At 45.7% G+C, this 21,986-nt stretch overlaps 1 protein-coding gene across 1 annotated transcript in view; it reads right to left on the bottom strand.

The window, feature by feature from the left end:
- MYOCD (myocardin) overlaps window positions 1-21,986 on the bottom strand; it is a 97,061-nt gene that overhangs the window by 35,961 nt on the left and 39,114 nt on the right. The window contains exons 3-5 of the mRNA XM_004266827.3: window positions 12,397-12,452; window positions 10,665-10,740; window positions 8,135-8,296 (exon numbers count right to left, since the gene is read on the bottom strand). Of these exons, the coding sequence (XP_004266875.1) occupies window positions 8,135-8,296; window positions 10,665-10,740; window positions 12,397-12,452 (294 nt within the window). The remainder of the gene's footprint in view (window positions 1-8,134; window positions 8,297-10,664; window positions 10,741-12,396; window positions 12,453-21,986) is intronic.

Genomic DNA, 21,986 nt, shown 5'->3' with positions numbered 1-21,986 from the left:
TTGTTTCTTGTTCTACCACTTCGGTGGTGGAGTGACTGTTGATGAATTACTCAACTTCTTAGAGCCTCAATTTCCCCATCTATCAAATGGGCAACATCATCATAGTCACCTCTCGGGGTTTTGAGGATTAAAATAACGCATGTAAAAGCACTGCGCTTTACATGTTTTATATGTTATTCACATGGTCCCTGACGCACACGTGTCCAGTCATTTCTAGCTGCCGTTGTTGTTATTATTGTTTTTGGTAGCAGTGTCTGCTTGTCTCAAGTTCACCACGATCAAAAATAAAACAAAGGGGGGCTTCCCTGGTGGCGCAGTAGTTGAGAGTCCGCCTAACGATGCAGGGGACACGGGTTCGTGCCCTGGTCCGGGAGGATCCCACATGTCGCGGAGCGTCTGGGCCCGTGAGCCATGGCCGCTGAGCCTGTGCCTCTGGAGCCTGTGCTCCACAATGGGAGAGGCCACAGCAGTGAGAGGCCCGCGTACCACAAAAAAAATTAAAAAAAATAAAACAAAGACCACCCAAGAGGCAGTTTATCCTGTGGTCAGCTTTGCAAAGGTCAGCCCAACTCCGGAGCCAGAAACACTGAGAGGTTCCTCCCGGGAAAGCAAAGACAGACCTTTCCCAGAGCAGGAGGAGTGTCACAGGAAAGGCTGCGCGCTCCCCGCTCTCCTGCCTGGTTCAAGGTGGGCTCGGTGGAGAGGGACGAAGGTCACCTTATCTGGCTGCTTCAGGAACAAGCAAAGTCTGTCGGCTCCGTGCTGTGACCCTGGGCCCCTGCTCCAATCCCCCACGGCGGGCGCGGGGCTCACTGGCCGCTGTGGGAGAGTAGGGCGCTGGCTGTTGTCCCTGGAGACACGTCAGGCGCTGTGATGACAAGGACCTGCTTCTGGAAGCCCTGACTCACCCCCAGGCTATGCCCACGGGGCTGTCTCTGGGCACCGGCCCCTTGGGGATCTCGGCCTGGTGACTCGGCGCTTTCCCCCTCTTTCTCGGAAGTGATTGGATGAATGAATCAGTTGGACTCTCCTCTGCATAAACATTTAAAATTCCAAGAGGAAAATGCGATGGCTAGAGTCCTGGTTACCTTTCCGCCGGGACCCACACCAGGGGCTGGAAAGCATGGGGTGGGAATGTGAGAACAAACTTCGCTCGCTTATCTGTTTGCAAGCCTGAGCGGTGTTCGCATGACAGCTATTTTAATTCATGATCAGACTTCCCCATGTCCTCCTGGAAGAGACTGAAGCCAAATCCACTTCCTAAGGGAGGAGGTGGTCCGGTGACAGTAGCTATAGTTTAAGAGTGGCTCTTGCCTAAAGAGACTTCAGTACACTGAAGATACCATAGTCCGGAGGAGATGGTTTATGCCGTCCAACAAAGACCGAACCCACTGCCCTTGCAGGGGGTCAGATGCCTTTAGGATGGAAATAGATGAAAGTGGAATTTTGGAGGAACAAGCATTCTTTTTCCTCAGATCCCAGGCACTTTAGAAATGGGCTTTAAGTCTCTAGATAGACCCTGATGCTAGGAACACACGAGTTCTGAAAAACAATTCAGCTGCATAAACACTTGTCCCGTAACAGCTCTCGAGGCTAATTCTCCAGGAACAAATTCTTAGGTGGGCAAAGATACATTAGCACTGTCTCAGAGCACCCTAACTTTCCTCCCTGTCACCGCCCCCCTCAAAGCTACTGGCTTCCTACTTCTCTTTTCCCACCCCCTTTCCAGAACCTTCCTCAGAAAAGTATTTACCACGTATGCCTCCGTCTTTGCCCCAAGGATTATTCGCGCTTTGGAAATAACTTCTCATTATGGAATGACAGATTTTGTCCACGAGAAAGTTATGCCAAAGCAAACGACGCTACCATCTGCCTTAAGGCCATGGTTATTGTCTATTTGTCTTAAAGATGCATGATCGGACAGTGGTCAGACTTCCAGAGTCTCTGAAGAATGACTGGATACTTAGTAAACAAGAATTTTTGTTCTGTTTAGTTATAAAGTCTGAGCCTTGGGCTTACAGGTGAGCGAAGACTAGCGTAGGATCTTCTAGAAAAATGTACACGACACTTGTAAATGGATGGCTCCTGGGCCATCCCTGGCGGACAGAAACGTTGCTTGCCTGTGTCGAAGGGTTACGGTGATAAAAAGAACTGCTTTATCTTCGATAATGGTGCTGTATACTCTGAATCACAGGTTCAATTAAAAAAAAAAAAGAGCTGAAAAGCAGACTCAGGGATTCAGGTGGGAAGCCTGGCTCAGTTCAAGGAAAAGAGGAGGACACTTCAGGGGGAGGGGCTTGTCCACTAGAGCAGGATGCCGGGACCCTTCCACTGTTTGAAGAGTTGGGAAAGCCAGCTGCGGTTCTCTTTTACCCAAGCAGAAGCCAGCTTCCTTGGTACCTAAGGGACGCTCCTGGCAAGTTAAGAAGACACCCGGATGACCAGAGAGAGGATTAACAGGCTTGGAGTAGGGCTCTCAAAACTGAGGGATGCTAAGTGACAATGACCACGTGTAAGCACAACAAAGCCAGGCTCAACTCCAGTGTACAGTCTCTGTTCTCGTAAATCATCACTCCCACGTAATGTTATACTTGTTGTATTTGGCGTTCTGGCCTGAGAGAGAGTAGCTGTTAGAGGTTTTCTAAGAAGGAGAAACAGGGAAACAGGTGTATGTCCTGAGATGTAGCCACGAGGCGCCCCAAGCCGCCTTTTGTGTCAGTAAAACCACAAGGCCCCCTCTTCATCCACATTGCGTCACTCTGGTCACACAAGCCTATGTTTCCTCCCCAGGGGATCTGTAAAATTCTACCTGACTCAGAAAATAAACTTGCAGGCTGGAAGACGGATGACTAGCTGGCACCCCAGAAAGGAGAGGAAAGTCTCGGGGGAAACGATTTGCTACAGTCATTCAGCTGAGTGCAAGAGGGGGGACATCTGGGAAGGAGAAGAAAAATCCCAGAGTAGGGGCTGGTTCCCTGTCTTACAGTATCCTTCCCTCCCTGCACTGAGAGAGGTTCTGGATTATTGTATGTTTGGGATGGAGAAGAGTTGGTCTTGAATAAAACCGGGAGGGAGGGAGACAATGAGTGTTTCGCTCAGGGCTTGGCAGAAACACAGACGCACAGCTGCAGAGGGAGCTGGAAAATGTAAACACATCTGGAAAGGCACGTGCACAGAGGAGGAAAAATACACAGATGCCAGGAGAAGGATACACAGAAAACCACAGCCCTGAGTCACCACTTCACCGAGGGTGGATGATGTGACCCCAAGAAGTGACAGATAGGTGAGGGGTCGGCATCATCACCACCACCGGAAGGGCTACTCAGAGCGCCGTCTCTACAACCGGTCGCTGAGCAACTCCCTCTGCCTCTCTTGACACTTCACAGGATGCCACAGCCTTGCCCATAGGAATTCACGCACATCGAAAGATTACCGCTAGAGAGCCTGAGGCATGGACGTTCCTTGGATGAGGTCAACCTATATCCTCCACCTCTTTCGCTAGCTATGCCTTCTCTCTATTCTTCACAGATCCCTGCCTCTGTCTTACATGTTCCTACATGAGAGCCCCCTAGCCCTCTTTGCTTCTTATACATCCTTCATACCCCCAGCTCCCCCTTCACACCCCGTCTACCGGGCACTCCTGATTCTCTGTACCCTGCGCAGCTTCTATTTTTACAGCATCTATCACCTTTTATTGGGATATATAATTATTTATGGGTTTTGTGTGTTGTCTGTGTCTCCTGCACTATAATATAAGCTCTGTTAGAGCAGAAATTTTTGTACGTTTTTGTCTAGTGTCTGACACATAGAAGATGTTCCGTAAATATTAAATGAAGAACTAAATAAATGAAAGGGCAGGCTTATCAAGTCCATCAGTTTAAATTACCACACACACTAAAGTCTCCCAAGTCTACAGCTCTAGACCAATACTTCCTTCTGAAGTCTAGTTGGATAGAATCTACTGCTTATCGAATCCCTGCCCTTGGAGTTCCTGCAGACCTATCAGCTGCAACAGTTGAAACGGGAATTCATCATCTCTCCCCAGATCTGCTCCTCCACTCTTGATACATGGCTGCCATTTACTCAGTTGACCAAGAGGGAAACCTCGCTGTCATCTTTGACTCTTCCTTTTGTTCACACTGACATATTCTACTGGTCATCTAATGATGCAACGTCAGTTACCTCTCAGATGCTCGTTTTTTGGTACCCACAGCACGACTCTTGTTCAGACTCTTAACTAAAAGCCGTTCATCAGATTTTATGTTCCCCCTTCCGAAGTACAGAGATATTGCTGTGAAATCGCTGTTCAGCCAGGGAACACCACCCCTGCCAGCCGTGTGTACTGTTTTCACAGTGGGATGTGAGTGGAAGCGATGTGTACATCTCCAGTTGAGGCTTTTTAAGCGTGTGGGTGGACCTTTTCATTTTTTCTTTCCTCTTCACTGGCTAGATCCAGAGGATGATGAGACTGTAGGGCACAGGTTGGCAAAATTAGGGCCTGTGAGCCTGCTGTCTACTTTTGTAAATAAAGTTTTATTGGAACACAGCCATGGCCACTTGTTTACATATTGCTTATGCCTCCTTTTCCACTACAGCAGCTGAGATGAGTAGCTGTGACAGCTTAGAGACCTAAGCTTATTCTTTAATAAAAAGTTTGCCACCCTGGCTTTGGGGGATGGTGGAGCAGCAAGACCAAAGGAGCTTGAGTGCCTGAAGGGTTTGCTGTCAAGGAAAACCCTCTCTGGACTGTTTATGAACAAGAAATAAACGTCTATTGTTAAGCAGCTGAAATTTTGTGGTTTGTTTAGCAGCCTCTGTTATCCCAACTAACAACAAAAGAGATGTAAAGTCTCAAATAAAATACTAGCAACTTCTAGGGAAAAAAATCCAAGGAGGATTTATTTCCAGAAACGCCAAGGATGATTGGGAAAGATAGCAATACCACATTGCTAGATCAAAGAAAGAAGCCCATATGATCATCTTTTCATGCGTGTTGAAAGCATTTAAACAACTCAGCATCCACCTTGCAAGCTATCCTTAGTGGAACAGAATAGAGAAACACTTCCTTAGAACATCTACCTCCAGCACGAGTTAGTGTCATATTTAGAGGTGAATGACCGGAGGAATTCCCACTGAAGACTGAATCAACAAATGTTATCACTGGGCTTCCCTCATTGCGCAGTGGTTAAGAATCTGCCTGCCAATGCAGGGGACACGGGTTCGAGCCCTGGTCTGGGAAGATCCCACGTGCCACAGAGCAACTAAGCCCGTGTGCCACAACTACTGAAGTCTGCGTGCCTAGAGCCTGTGCTCCACAACAAGAGAAGCCACTGCAATGAGAAGCCCGCGCACCACAACGAAGAGTAGCCCCCGCTCGCCACAACCAGAGAAAAGCCTGCGTGCAGCAATGAAGACCCAACGCAGCCAAAAAAAAAAAAAATGTTATCAGCAACATGACAAATATATAACATTATATAATATTGCTTTTGAAGCACTGGCAATGTACCAAGAATAATAATTGTCTACTATGTAATATAGCAATAATTTTTAAATTATATAATGAAATATTGCATAATACAAAATAATATAAACTATATGTGCTTTATATAATTCACACATATAATTTTATATGTAAGATATATATCTACGTGATATATTTTATATATGATAAAATATATATAATTAGATTTGTATAGTATATTATACTATTATAACATATATCATTTACAAATAAAATATTTAATTTATAAATAAAATACATAAAATTATATTGAATTTATATTATGAATATACTGCATGTAACTTTTAAAATGATGTTAATTGTGTAATTTATTAATAATTCCATGACGTTGCTTTTCAACAACCAGCCAGCGCTCCAAGGCAGAAAGAAAAAACAAACAGGAGGCGCATCTTCCTTATTTGTAGATGATGTGATTGTCCACGCAAACAATTAAAGATAAAATGAGATACTATCGGAACAATTAAGAAAATCTTCAAAGATGCCCAGTTACAAAATAAACGTGCAAAATTAAGAGGTTTCCAATATGTAAGTAATAACTGATGTGAATTTATTTTTAAAAACCTTACCAAGGGAAATAAAAGAAGATTTGTAGACGTGAAAAGAGATACTTTCTGCCTCAGAAGAATTAATATATTTTAAACCTATGAATTCACCATAAACTAATCTATAAATTCACTGCAATCCCAAACAAAATTCTAATAGGATTGAAGTTGGAATATAATAAACTGATTCTAAATTTCACCCACCATATACTTGTGAGAGTAGCCAAGAAACATTAGAAAAATCAGACCAATGTAAAGAAACTTGTGAAGACAGATATTAAGACGAATTATAAAATACACCACTAAAATTGTGCAAAAAGGAAACTTAGACCTGTCTCTTAAACCGTGCACTGAAATAATGTAATATGCAGTAAAGACTGAAATATAAAAATGAAGTGTATACATGTTAGAAGACAGTATAGGTGAATAACTCTATTCTTGAGGTAGGAAGTGTTTTTGATAAACAATAACAAATTCAGAAACTACAAAGTAAAAGATTAAGAGATTGCAGGATACAGAAATTCAAAACTGCTATAGGTGAAATACACCACACACAAAATCAAAAGGCAAAGGACAGAAACGAACAAACAAACAACAAACAAAGCCAACAATAAAAGGCAAAGGACATGCTGGTAAAAGGATGTGTAATACCTGTGACAGATGGAGGATCAGCTTTTTTTTTTTTCCAATATATATAAATAGCTTTTATAGTGAGGGAAGAAAATGCCCAGTAGAAAAAAGGAATAGCCACGAATTGCCAATGACACAAGATCCCAGGGAAAAACATCATCTCTCTATAAACCAAAGAAGGTGATTTAAAATGAGATATTTTGCCTATCGTATAAAAATCAAAGATAAATTTGCACGCATGGAATAAATATAATGTTTCAATAAATGATAAGAGATACGCGATAGAGATCTTTTCTGTCCTAGATCTCATCAAGGTAAAGATGGGGATGGTGCACTGTTGACTGGGCTAGTCCAAGTTCAAAGGCACAGGATATTTAGTGTGGACAGAGAGAGCAAAGTAGAGAGAAAACCACGGTGGGATATTTAATGGGCAGTGATGAGGATACTGTCTCCCCTAGAGCTGATTCTTCCATATTTACAGGTTCCAAACACAAAATTCATGTGTCTGGCCTCTGACTGGCTGGGTGCAAGATTTTAGACTGTGGATAAGTTTAACAATGACCTTAGCGTTTAATAAAACATCTTTATGCATAATATTGGACAATGTGTCAAAACATGTAAATGTGCGTTGCTTGTTATATATCAGTAATTCTTAGAGCTTTTGTAGGCTTCACTGGAAGAGTGTAATTTGCCCGTGGGAATGCCAGGATTCCCTTTCTTCCTTCTACCATGGTTTTCCCAGATTCCACCTCAACACCTCTGTGAATGAATTCAGGACCCTCCGGCCGTTTGGATCCACGTGGCTTCAACTGTTCCAAAGGTCTACGAAATGATTTTACGCAGCTGATGAGAGAATTAACGTTTGTGTCTCCTCTTTCAGTATCTGTACTTCAACCGTGTAGCACACATGTGTGTTGTCAAAGAGTTTTCACGTGCTTAAAGAACTGAAGCTCACTCCCAAGAGCCGATGAGTTGGGCTGGTTGGGTATTCATCTTGGAGGAGTGAAGGGACCTGGGGAAGCCCCAAGCCACAGCACTCGAACTGGGCTTGGCGTCCAGGTCTTCCCATTCAGGTCCAGCGCTCTTCCCACTCTGCCAGTCTACACCCCTTTAAAAGAGGAAGGGCGGAGAGTGCCAGGACCCCAAAGTGATGGAACCTTGCAGGGAAGATGTTTTGAGGTTTAAAATCAAGTCAGCTCCCCAACCTGCTTGAGCAGAACCAGACTGGTCTATGTTAACCTGACTTTGGGGGCTGAGCGGGTTTCAGTTTCTTCCTTACTCCCCGGACCTCTGGTTATGGGGAACACTCTGGAACAGCGACCCATGGATTGACTCTTGTCTAGTGAGAGGTCTTCACCCCCAGGGCCCCAGCGTTTCAGAGCCATGGCTGCCCTCAGACCTCAGCACGGAGGGAAGCGTGCCATTCATTTGTGCTACCTACCCTTTATGGCCTCTTTCACAGCAGAATCCACAGGGAGTATGTTCTTCTCTACCAGCTCCAGGGGCCCCGGCCGGAGAGCAATTTTTTCATTAAGGTCATCTGCAAGTCGGGCTCTTTTCAGCTTCATCTGAGCAGTTGGAACGGATCTCTCTGCAGTGGAGCCTAAGGGGTTAAAATCAAAAGGGTCAGCTCTAGAATTCGATGTTATTTTTGTGGGGTTTTTTTTTTTTGCTTTTGTAACCCAAACACTCTGACACATTGTACTCCACCATCCTAATAATTTTTCAATGCAATCATCCTCATTTCACATGGATTAGCAGCGAAGACTAGACACTTCCAAATAAAGGCAAATAGAGAAGCACAGAAGAGTTAGAGAAACTTGCTTTGTGAGGATTTGGGGGAAAAAAAATGTGCAATTTGGCGATTCTGTAAGTAAGTAGTCCACGGGGCCTGTATTGCTTGCTGACACTAAACTATAGCATTTGCATGCAAAGCCTGTCTACATATTGCCCGGCCCAGGCTGAGCTGGCAGTAAATATTATCTATTATTATAATTAATTGTAGTAGCGTGACTTCTCAAGAGTTTTAGACTTGTTGAGGTTGTGTTACTAACTGATTCAAATGTCCAGGTCCAGTTGTAAAAGAAAAACAATTTTTGGGGGGGAATATTTAATTTAACAGGGATTTTAAAAAATTGAATTTATCCAACAGGCAGTTTCTCATCTTTGGGAGAGTGGGAAAGGTCACTGACAAGCCCTGAATCACCGCTCTATTCCTCTTTGGGTGAGGCCCAGACTTATTTCTGTGCAAGAACGTGGAAGAGAATCTTGTGAGCCGGTGGTTGCTATAACGCAGGACTGGAAGTTAGGGTTCCACGAGAGTTTGTAGCTTTCCGCTCAACTCTGCACATTTAGAAGTTGAGACCTTTACGGACGTCCTGGTCCTATTGTTCTATTAATATCTATCTACTAACCCAGGCTTAGTGTCTGGCCGCTGCTCTAGAAATCTCCACACAGGGGAGGGCTAGGGATGTCTCATGGTTGCAACAGGTCAGCCTTGCTTAGAAGCTACATCTGCAAAGCACTCGATGTGGGATGGAGAAAACATCAATATTCCAAACCCCAAAATGGAAGTTTCTAAGCCCAAATCCTCTCCCAACTACCCGTCAGGCCAGTGCAAGGGCTTCTGCTACACCCCCTGCCTCAGGGATCTTTCTGACCCATCCTGCACAGCCATACAGGATTCATCCTCAGAAAACACTCCTTTCTTGCATCCCCTCCAAGATGGTCCTCTCCATCCATCTCTCAGTCCAGTTTCGCAGGCTCGCCAGAAACTGAATCCACCCCCTACGTGACCTGAGATGGTTGATGCCCAAACTACCACTCCAGCGAGCCTGGTCCTTCGCCTTCTGCCCCCCGCCCCCCATCTTCCTGAGGTCACCTTTGTACCTTTGCTTACTTTGTTTCCCCGCCCTAACAAAGTCTTCCTGACTCCTGTTCTTACAGCTTCCTTCTGCTTCAACTACCCCCAGCAGTTACAAGCACTGGTCCCTAATCTTATATTTCTATTTCTAAAATCAGATCATGAACCCTTGGAGGGCAAGGGTCATTTATAATCTAGCAGATCCTTTGTGCACCAGGGGGCCAATTTCCAATTTCTGGGGGGAAGGGTGGGTTTCATGGAAACCAACAGAGACTAAACTTGGGGTTTCTGTGGTTCATAGCCTGATATTTTAATTCAAGACTGGCCTGATACAACAGATGATGCTTTCTTGATTATAATATTATACATACGTATTGTCGTAAGTATGGAAAACGCTAAAACATTATGCAAAAGAAGTGAAAGCATTAGGAAACTCCCCACTTAGGGTCAACTGTTTTTAATAACCGGGCATCTTTCTTAATTACTTATACAGTATTTATTGGTAAGTCTGTATTTCTTCATCATAGAATCTGACTGTAAATACAATTTATGTATATATTTTTGCCTCCCCGATTTTGACTATAAATATAGTTTTGTTTTCTGGTCTCCTCACTAAGGAGCCTTTTCTCATTAAAACATGATTCTTCTAAAGCCTCATTTGTGGTAGCTGCAAGTTATTTAATCACACGGATGGTGCATAATTTATTCAGTCTCTCTACTATTTTTTGACGTTCCACATAAATCTTTGTATGTCTGATTATTACTTTTTTGATACAATACTAGACACTTATTACTGGTATGAAGGATGGACATTTTAAAGGAAGCTGATATATGTTGGACACTCCCTATGTGCTCAGAGAAAACTGGGAGGGGGCACAGCCCAGAATGAATGCCAAGTCTGGTACTTCTTGGCCACTACATGGCTTCTCAATTTGACCGTCTACATGGCCTCAAATGACTAGATGAGAGCTCAAAACCATCACTTTGGAATGACAGGGGACCCTTTCTAAGGGGAGTTAGCAATTGTGCAGAGACAAAGGACACCGGAAAACGGCCCATGCTCCATTCCCACTGATGGGCCCCAGTTTATGACTCTGGGCAACCTTACCTTGGAGTATGTGCATTTTCACCACGTCTGCACGGTCGGACCTGTTTCTGACCTTGTGCTTCAGGGTGTCTTCAGCCTGTCAGACACACACACAGAATTAATTCTGCTATCAGCCTCATACACTTGAGTCACCTAGTTTTAACTTTAAAAGAAACCCCTTTTCTCTCAAAGGGAAAATGTCTCTTTTTGTTTGTTGTTTGTTTGACAAATGCAACATGCAAATACCTCTGTTCTCCTATGTCTTGATGAAGGAGGGCTCACAAAGACCTCTAATAATTTTAGGATAGAAAAATAAGACACAGAGGTCAAAAGCTTGGGTCCACCTCAGCGCTCCACACTTAAAGGCCAGGCAGGTACCTAATTATAAAATATTAATAAAACTGTGATGATACTACACTGCTTTTGCATGAGAGCCAATCCTATTCCATTGCCTCTTTTTTTTTTTTTTCCGGTACGCGGGCATCTCACTGTTGTGGCCTCTCCCGTTGCGGAGCACAGGCTCCGGACGCGCAGGCTCAGCAGCCATGGCTCACGGGCCCAGCCGCTCCGCGGCATGTGGGATCTTCCCGGACCGGGGCACGAACCCGTGTCCCCTGCATCAGCAGGCGGACTCCCAACCACTGCGCCACCAGGGAAGCCCTCCATTGCCTCTTAAAAGAGTCAGAAATTAACTAGAGTCAGAGATGAAATGTAACCTCAATCCATCCAGTATAACATGACAACATGTGCCCCCCTCCTGTTTTGCCCTTGATCTCTCTCTCAAGACGTGAAAACGTAAATCCTGCAGACCGAGACCCACTGTAAGCTGGGAGGACACTTAGAGATGAGTTATTTACTGAGTCTCGTGGCTTTCTTGATGATGGAGTTGTCTGTAGGGATGGCGCTGGCTGTGACAGGGCCACAATCAGGGCTCTGATTTCTAGTTCTGGGTTTTTATCCCACTATCCTGAATCTCTTAATGGGCCCCCGAGAGGAGTCTGGGGATCACTCCAGTTCTGATGAAAGACAATTATTCTCCAGGCAGTAAGGAACCCCAGCCTCTCACGAGTGACTCTGAAGAGTCCCAGGGCTCTGCTCCTTCTTCCAGCCCCTCCCCTCACTAGTTGCCAGGCTAAGACGTCCCAGGAGAAAGATACCTAATGGCCTTTCCTTCTACATACACCGCTGATGCTTGCTCAATAGCACTTACTGTATTGATAAATTCAAGTGGCGGAGATTTGCTCTGGAGGTACAGAATATACACCGATTCCCCCCCCCCTCAAATGCTAAAAGAAAGAGAAATAAATAGAATTCCTTTTGCCTTTAAATAGCCACGAATAAGCTCTGTATCTGCAGGCCCTACGCTACGACTGAATTGGATTTAAAATAATTTGATTGTTGCTGAGAAAAGCCTGTCACGAAAAGAGAGGGCAGCTTGCCGACACACCTTACCTCCCTGTTTCATGTCTCTCTGACTCCCACCGCATCCTTGCAGGGATACCCCCCGACATCAGAAAGATGGGGGACATTTTCTTAAAGCTAATAAACAGTAGCTTCAAAGCCAATACTATTGATCCCATGTCCACAGTTTTCAGTTTCTAGGAGGAAGATTCCACATGGTGTGCGGGGAGGGGACCAGCAAATCGGTTGAGTTTGCAGGAGAAATTCTACCCGCTTTCCCCCAAGCTTAGCATTCAGAGATCCAGAGGCTGGAGCCTGAGTTCAGGAAGGTGGGAAGTTTGCAAACAGTTACCTTGCCACTATCCAAACGTTTTCTTTGCTCATGGAATTCAGGTGGGCTTTTCAGGGCTGAAACAGAAAGACACAGACGTGAGCAGAGAGGGCTTGGGGCCGGGAGCGGCGTCGTGGTGCTTGCCGGTGTGCTTGCCGAGCGGTGCACAGTGGAGATGTGATGGACATGTGATGGCCTTCATCAGGCCACAAGCAATGGAAGAGGAAAGGCCTGGAGGTCACCAGCTTCCCTGCAGCCGGAGAATCCAGAGGAAGGCGGACGTCAGCCTCAAACAAGAGGAGCAGCAGAGACAGAATACGCGACAGGAAGAGAAGTGGCAAAGACAGGGCATTCCAAGATGCTGAGGAGGGACAGGCCTGGGGGAGGAGACCAGGCAATGCTCTAGCTTCAGGGGAGACTGGGGTGACTACCACCCTGTTTGACTTCGCTCTGCCCTTGAGTGCGCAAGTCTGGGTGGGGACTGCAGTCTGTGGAGGAACCTCGTCCCACGTTGCAGGAGGGGACTTGTCCTTTGGGTCAGGGAGTTGGCTGGTGGGGTAGGAACATGCAACCAAAGGGCAGTGAGTGAGAAGCACAGAATCAGACTCTGAGGGCTGGAAGGGACCTTGGAGATGGTGAAATACAGCTCCAAGCCTGAGCGGAATGGGGAAACGGAGGCCCACGGAACGGGACTGCCTCGCCCAGGGTCACACAGGTAGGGCTAGGAGCCTAGGTCTTCTGACAACCTAACTTCTTTCAGGGTGTGATGCTCAAAACACTAACAACCAGTAGGCAGGGCACTGGTCCCTCACAGCTCACAGCAGCCGGAAACAACCTGGACCGAACGCCAGCCTCCCTTCTTTCCAAGACCCACTGCTCCCCTTCCCAGCTCCCAGCAACTCCTTAGGATGATGCACTGAACTTTTGACTTTGCAAAGCAGTAGAACATCACTCAGCAAAATTCTACCTTTTCACTGGTTTTCCTGATCCCCTGGAACAACTGCAACCAGAAGCCGTAAAGGACCACCTTTCATCAGAAGTGATGAGGCGGTTCAGAGGTTAGAGAATTGCATCAGATAGTTTTCTGGATAGTAGGTCTGGACAAGTGGGCGAATCACGTGATCCAGGTTTCTAATATTCACTCCCACAGATGTCAACTCTCAAGCGGCAGGCAAGAAAATATTCTTCCAAACCTTGGCTGGCATAAAAAAATTGGATTTCTAGCCAGATGGGCATTTGGGGCTGTGTGTGTGTGCGTGCGTGCGTGCGTGCGTGCGTGCGTGCGTGCGTGCGTGTGTGTGTGTGTGTGTGTGCGCGCGTGAGTGTGTGCCTCATTCAGCCTTAAGACCATGCCGAATTTGAGCCCAGCTCTCAGACGGGCTTGCTGGACAGCAGGCAGACTCCACTGTGGTCCTGGCAACTGATCGACCACGTTATCCTCTACTGAGGATGCTGCCCGGGAAGCTACTAAGGCATCTCTAAGTCTTCCTGTCTCACCCCGACATCTGCCATGTTGACCAAAGGAACGCACAGAGTCGTCCCAGCTGGCTGCCTCGTGCCGAGGAGAATGGACAAGCACACTATTCTCCTCGATCTGACCAGAGACTAAGAGGCTTCCTTCCTTATAGGAAAAAAAGAATCACCCGTTGCTTGACTATCATATTTCCCATGGATCTAACAGCCCCCGTTTCTCTTTGCTGCTTTTCATGCTTAAAATGAGCCTCTCTGCCAACCCTGTCCTTTTCAATGGCCGCTTTCCCCCTCCCTGTCTCCTCACTCAGTGGCTCTGAGGAATCATCTGGAAAACTGTGCAGGCCTGCCGCGTTGCTCACGCATTTTCTCTGATTTGGGTCTGACCCTCATCCTGAGTCAGGAGGCTTGCCGTTACTTGCACTTGATCACAGTTGCAATTTATATTGATGGAGTTTTGAAACCATCTCCCATTTCCCCAGGCAACCAGATGCTACGAATCTGCTTGAAGTCCAGTGGGCCCTGGTGAGTCTGTACAACCTGAACCCATAGGTCTGCACCTCTGTCCGACAGTCTGGTGGTCACCTAAGGAGGTATTATACATTGGTGCGGCTTAATCTCTTCCATAATCCAGAAAAGGAACTGATCTCAGTGTGGCCTTATTAAGTGGTTAAAAAGAGCAACACAGCCTTTGCCTTAAGAAGCAACCCTAAGGGAACAGCATGAATCTATCTTGAGATCGCTCTTACATTCCAAACTCAATTGGTTTTAATTGGGCTTAGGACTTAGGGGCAGTTCATCTGGTTCTCTTATCCCTGAGGCTTTTCAATTCTTATTTGCGGAACTTATTAATTCTTCTATGAAACACTGCGTTTCCTGTATCTTAGCTTGCAGAGCTATAAATCATCACTTCTTGGTGTTAACTATTCCCCTGTGAAATGATTGTACAGTCCAGTTCTCCAGGGCCAGGAGCACAAAGGTCTTCTGGGATCTTCTGCCCCAGGGTGGGAGAGGCTACGCCCATTTAGCCAGAACTTGGGAAGGAAGCTAAAACATCCACACACTGCTTTACCCCACGCTCTTCTTTTCAGGCCTTAAGGGGTGTTACGTGGGGTACCATCTGGCTTGCCATGGGCCCTGTGATTGACATTTGCCTTTTCTGTGATTCCAGAGAATGTGGGTTTTAGCCACCTCCCCTGAGGGCCAGCGAAAGCCATAATGCACCCCCTATCCCAGTTGACTTTTTGGAAGAAAGGACCTCCTTTGCTGCCAGCCCTGGGAGTATCCAATGGCACAATTTTGTATTTAAGGGACGTTGACATTTAGGATTGAAAAGGAATTTGGATTTCTAAATTAAAAAAAAAAATAAGTCAATGTGATCTCAAATTAAAATACGGTTGTAAATTCAGTCAACCCCACGTCTAACTCATTCCGCCTGGAGGAAGATGAATCGCTTCTCACAGGGGAATTCATGTTCTCGCTGCGGAGTTTAGTTAGGGGCTGTTCCTATTTCTGTCCCCGCGGCTCCAGCTAATTTGGGTCAGCTGTGTGTATAAACATTTGCTTACTTAGAGCTCAGGAAAAGATCCCAAGATAAGAACAGGCCTCCTGCGGTCCCCTGCTGCTAACCTCCTGCTTCCAGCAGGAGCCCAGCAAAAGGAGAAAACAGGCTGCAAGGCCATGGACAATCCATCAGGGAGAGGGGCCTGGCTCTCACAGAGGAGGGGCTTGGGGCTGGTAGCAGCTCTGGTGGCAGAGGCAGGGCCTGCCTTCTCTCCCAGGGCCGCTCACTGCCAGGCTTGCAGGGGAGAACCCAGCTCCACTGGTATACGGATAAGGACCAAGAGGCAGCATCAAAGAGGCCGCCTCTTGGGCAACAGATGGAGCAATGGTTGTCAGAGTGTGGCCCCTGCACCAGCATCTTCAGCAGCAGCTGGAAACTTGTTAATAATACCAATTTCCAGGCCCACAGAATCCAAAGCTCAGGTGGGACGTAGAGGGACGGAGGGGTCTGTGTTGGAACACGCCCTCTGGGAGATCCTGGCGCCCCGGCGTTTACAAGGCCAGTGGGTGCTGATCTAGAGTCCTTGGGAAACTGAGAGTTCAAAAAGTGGGGAATGATGTCTAGGACTGATTTCTCAGTATTTCAAAAAGCTGAAGAAAAAAGGTGTGTTTGCCCAGAGAAAGGCTGCTTAGTTCAACGAAACTGCCACTTCTCATACTTGCTGTCTCGAATCAGAATAACTTGGGTTAGAACTGGTTGTTCTCATCAAGAAGCACTGGCTGGTAAGCTTATATGCCACTAATTAAAGACAGATATATGGATTAATAATTCACATGTGTAGGGTTCTTTGGGAGGAAGACAAAACTAATTCAAACGCAAGACCTATGGCAGTAATGGGTATAGTTTAAAAAGGGACTAAAATTTTGGGAGCCTTCCCTGTGGGCTCTGTCCTTGCTTTGCCATCTATTTTTGGAACATCCTTGAACACGTCTGATAGGTTTCCTGTGTCCTCAGTTTCCCACTTACAAAAGGCATCTAGTAGTACCTGTCCTCTCTTGGCTCTGCTTTTAAGGACAAGTTGGACCACGAGTATTTTTTTTCCCCAAACAAATGGGCTCCATGCTATGGGTGTGATAATGCCTTGGAAATTGTCTTAACTCGTTAGGTAGTAACAGGTTGCCTATTCAGTACCCAAAGGATGGCCTTAGGGGTCTGAAAAGAGTGCATTTTCCCAACGGAGCTCTGTAATATTTAAGGCCTGGCTGGCACACTTGGAGAATTTAATGCATCACACATGAATACTTTGGAATTTCGCAGAAGGGTTCAAAGACAAATTCAAAGGGTGCCTGTCATCACTGGTTTACTAGTTTCTAAGGAGCAAGGAACTAGAAAATCGAAGGAAAGAGGGAGGGAAATAAAGAAGTGAGGATTTTAGACCCAAATGGGCTTGGCATGAAAATCCAGGGCGCCTTTTTTTTTTTTTTTCCTCTCTCTGAGTTTGAGATGTTAGAAGGAAGGGGAGAGGGACAGATGAAACCCTCGTGCCGTGTTCTGCTCAAACAGCCAACAGTGTGTGGTACGGAGGGTGCTGTGGGGAGAAGCCAAGTCAGATGGAGGCACTGAGGAAGGGAAGGAAGACTTTGCCCCGTCAACGTCTCAAAACTATCAGGAAGCTGCATGTGCTGTGGGTAGAGGAAGTGCCCCGTCATTCTTCTTGCTATGCAGGAGGATCACAGAATTCAGGGATTTACCAAGGCTTTGCAGTAAGTATGTGGCTGCTGAGGCTTGGATTAGTCTGCAAAACAAATAAAGGCAGCACCATTCACAGACAGCTCATCGTATCTTTCCATTCATTGACATCGATCAGACCATGGAACCAGGCTGCCCAGAAACTTCTTTCTGGCCAGCGGTGCTTTCTCTGAGTCTCTGGGGAGAAGTCGCAGCCTCTCTGGGCCCCTGGGCCTCTGTAATCCACTTCAGTTCTCTAATCTCGTTTTCTATATTCCCAGAGAATAAACTCAATGTTCCCTCCTCTCTCCCCTGGGTTCCTATAGATCAGCCCCACTGTAGTAGCAGAAGAAAAGGGAGAGAAAGTCATCTATTTCCTTCAATTCTCCCAGAAACTCACTCCGTGTAGTGGTGGGACATTATCCAATATTATGAATGGGGATAACTAAGCAGGAGCGATTTGAGGAACCTTCTGGACTGTAGGCTCTTTGAAACAGAATTCATGTCTGACTCCTTTGTGTTCCATAAGGCCTTCCTCCCAGCAGATGGTCGAAATATTTACTGAATTGCTCTATGACCATTGTTTTCTTTTTTTTTTGCATTGAAAACTCAGAGCTGATCGTCTTTCTGCACTAAGGCTTCTGAAATGGTTGGAATAAAACGGTATTTAAGATTCAACCCAGGAGAGTGATGCCCAGAGAAAAGAAGATAGTGGGGAAAATCTGCCTGAGAAATAATGAACAGATCTGAGCCCCATCCATAGGGCTCCAGAGGACGAGCCTGGGCTCTATCTCAAAGGCAAGAGAAAATAAGAGAACCTTGATGTCCTCTTGCAGCCTTGAGCCTGGCAGGGAGGGGTGGCAAAGCCATCCCTTTGAACTCTAGTTGATGGTGACAAGCAGGCAATTTGAAATCTCCGTTTTGAGATTCAGAGGTAGGATTTTGGAGAGGAGTCCAAACAATATATTCTTAAAGTAATATTTCTAAGTTAATGTTGAGAGGCTATTTCACTCAGATTTCACAACTCTTCGGAAAATGTGAATTCCGCCACTGATACTATAAACGTGAAAGCAATCTTAGAAGCCAACCTGGGCCCATGCTTCTGGCCCGAGAACGCTTTCCCACTGTTTAAAGTTGTTCAAGGGGCCGAGTGCCTTCCTTGACTAAATTCAAGGAAAAATGCCTTTAAGGGCATTCAAAGCACCGGAAGGGGAAAATCCTAAACCTATAATATATACAAGTAAGATAGGAGTACATGCTTAAGAGAGGTGATGAAGGGCGATTATAAAAGAGACTTTGATTCTGTGATTGCTGTGGCCTGTTGGTTACTCATCAGCAACTTTGAAACCTGCAGGATGTAAGCCCATGAAGGAGGAAGAAATTAAATTCAATCCATGTGGACCAGTTTCACTCGTCTACTGAAAATCACCCATGGTCCCACTGGAGTCAGTGGGGGAGAAACCTTCTACTTAATCATCAATTTGGTGCGCATTTGAAATGAGACCAGCCACAGAGCAAACTCAGTGGAATTTTCCATTCACTCTTGGTCATGGTGAGACATAGATTACAACGTAGAACCCAAAGCCATTTCATTAAAACCATGGGCTTTTCCTTGGCATTTTCACATATACATGTTTTTATTTTCCCAAATGCCAACTGAATTTTTCTGGCCACAAAATGCTTGATGATAGAAACTTAAGGAAGTGCTTTTTACAGTTCCAGTGATTCCTTTTGAATATTTGAGTCAAGAGCCCTACACCAGGATCAGGAGACACGGGTTCTGGCCTCAGCTCTGCCGCACTAGGAGTGGACTGCACTTTTTTTTGCAATGGACAATGCCCTTGGGATTTAATCTAATGTACCACTCATGACTAATTCTGTCCAAGGAGACCAGGCGTTTCCATTGACCAGCTAAAAACTGCAGAGCCATCCGATAACACCATAAGGACAATGGACAATTCACTTGGCCATAAGCTTTCCATTTAGGCAATTATGACAAGTTTGAAAATTCAGGGGGAGCACTGCAATTATTTCCAACGTATGGATAACGTGAGATCGTGTTACTAATTTTATCGTGCGTGCATTTAAGGTCTCACAGTTCAGGTTTGTAAGTAAGACCACACTGGGCCCTGATTTTGGGACGTTTGAAAAGCCTCCTAGGCCTCTCCAATCTCGGTTTCATGGAGGTTAAAGACAATGAGACGTCGACTAGGGAAGGGATTTTCAAACTCTGTTTGAAGACGACCAGCGCTCTGGGGAGGATAATCAGGGTCATCTAGGAGGGATGAGGGGAGCCGGGTGAATGGGACAGAGGACCCCGACCCTGTTCCAGTCAGTGTGTGTATATATATATATATATTTTTTTTTCCCCCCCATAAATTTAAAATATTTATTTATTTATTTATTTTTGGCTGCATTGGGGTCTTCGTTGCTGTGTACGGGGGTTTCTCTAGTTGCGGCGAGCGGGGGCTACTCTTCGTTGCGGTGTGTGGGCTTCTCATTGCGGTGGCTTCTCCTGCTGCAGAGCACGGGCTCTAGGCGTGCAGGCTTCAGGAGTTGTGGCTCGCAGACTCAGTAGTTGTGGCTCACGGGCTCAGTAGTTGTGGCACATGGGCTTAGTTGCTCTGTGGCATGTGGGATCTTCCCGGACCAGGGCTTGAACCCGTGTCCCCTGCCTTGGCAGGCGGATTCTCAATCACTGCGCCACCAGGGGAGTATATATATATATATATATATATATATATATATACACAGACACAATATCTTTAACTATTAAAAAACATTGAAAATCAGTAAATTAGATGATCTCCAATGACTACCAGCTTTGCTTCCCTCCATTCTACCCCCTTTCTTCCTCCTTTCCTCTTTCCTTCCACTTCAAAAAATTCAAATGATAGAACGAAGACATAAAGAGCCCTCTTGTAGAACATAACTAGTTTCACCCTGACTCATACTGTCTGTGTCTCTTGTCACCTTTTCCCCTGAAATCTCGAGTCTCTGCGAAGGACGGTCCTGCTCACTGTGGCCCCCCCACAGCACCTGGCACACCACCATGAAATGTGTTGAGTTTGATTGAGCTGAAAGGACCCTGAGACCGTGGGCTCCTGTTCCTTCCTCTGGAGCGGCTGCTTTTATACACACGCCCCCAGGGGCGCTGAGTAAACAGACTGCATGTTTCATGTCTGGGTTGATGAGGCTACCATCTCGGCCCCCAGCCTCTCAGCAGGTGCAGGGGCTCGACTGGGTCTGGCTTCCCCAGAAGCACTAAGTCATCGAGGTCTAGGGGCTGGGCCTGCAGGGTGCACCTGCTGCGGCTCTGACATTTTTCCACAGCAGAATCGACACCCTTGGGAAGCCTGGAGAGGAGATGGCTAAAGAGTAAGGAAAACTGACGATGCTTAATCAACCCTTCTCATTTTTCTGAATTAAAAAGAAATATCACTGCATTACTCTTAGGATTTTCCCCCAGCAATTATCTTAATCAGACAATGGGCTATGGATGCAAAATTCCTGTCAAGCAGTATTTCGTTAATATGTACACTATTTGATTCTGAAAATCCTGGACAACAGAATATTCTATCTTCATTGGATTCGACTCTACAAATGGACGTTCAATTTGCATGACTTACATAAGGGTGTTATGTACAAATGTACCATCGGGTTCATTCCTATTTTTATTAGGTGTTTCACTGACTCCCTGAAATTTAACCCCAGCGACCTACAAACAAAAGTTTACTCTCATCCAAAAGCCAGCTGCAAGAGCTGGGCTTGGATTATTTAAGCACGTAGGTTAAACTTTAAATCAGCTGTGAACAGCTTGAGGGGATGCAAAGGTACCAGGCCTCTCTACTCCAATTGCCTTTCCAGAATTAAGGGAAAGAAACACCCGTGAAGGAACAGGTTATTTGAATCCCACTGAAACCGATGTGCTCATCTTATATTTGAGGGCACGTGGCAGAGACTGTGGTCTACGGAGAGGATCCTGGTGGATCTAGACTTGTCTACACTCCATTCTTAGTGACTCGTTCTTCTAGACGTGGTTAAACAAGTTCGATTCTACGTGTCTGCAACAGGATTCTGAAAAAGACTGGCCTGCTCACATTGGAGTGCGAACGTATTTATCTGTCTTGAAGTCTGCAGACTCTTGGTCTTTCCTGGGTTTTAGCACCTGCCCTGCTGGGCTGACTGAGATGAAACAGGCCACACAGACTTGTACCTTTGGTTTCTCTTCCTCACTGTACATTTTATTGAAGCAGCCTTTCAACTGCAAGGTGAGATCTTTCTTCTGTGCTTTAGCAAACCTCTGAAAAAGTTGTTCTGCCATAGGTCACCTGCTGTTTATTCTTTGTAGCGCTTAGCCATGAACAAAGAACTTCACCTGAATTACCAAAGGAAAGGGACTTGAATATTCTTAGTTCTGTTCTGGTTCTGAAGCATGGACAACACTTAAATTGTTTGGACCTTGGATCACAGGGCACCAAGGTTACTACCTGCAGGACATTCAATCAAGGGCACATGCTTAACCCTGAAGCCACAGTCATGACGAGGACCTGGATTTCTGCAGGAGTCATTACGGATATTGACTTTTAAATTCTGCTGGGGTGAGAAGTTCGAAAGTGTCACCTAAAGGAGCTTACATGGTGATTCCATTTATCCAGTACTTTTCCTGTTTCTATAGCTAACCAAAAGTTAGCTTCCATTGCTAAACTGGCAGGAAATTTCAAACGTATCTTCTAAAAGATATGATAATCCTTCTTCTTTGACCCAAATGATGGCCAGTAATTCAACGTTATACCACTTACACTAGAATGGTATTGCTGCTCATTATGCCAGAAAGGAAGCACTGGACAATATTCAATTACTTGTGGACTCAGGTACCCACACAGAAGTGAAACCGAGGAGGTGAGAA

The sequence above is a fragment of the Orcinus orca genome, chromosome 19, assembly GCF_937001465.1.
Source record: "Orcinus orca chromosome 19, mOrcOrc1.1, whole genome shotgun sequence".
Classification (NCBI taxonomy): Eukaryota; Metazoa; Chordata; class Mammalia; order Artiodactyla; family Delphinidae; genus Orcinus; species Orcinus orca.
This window is presented reverse-complemented; position numbering and strand designations above follow the sequence as displayed.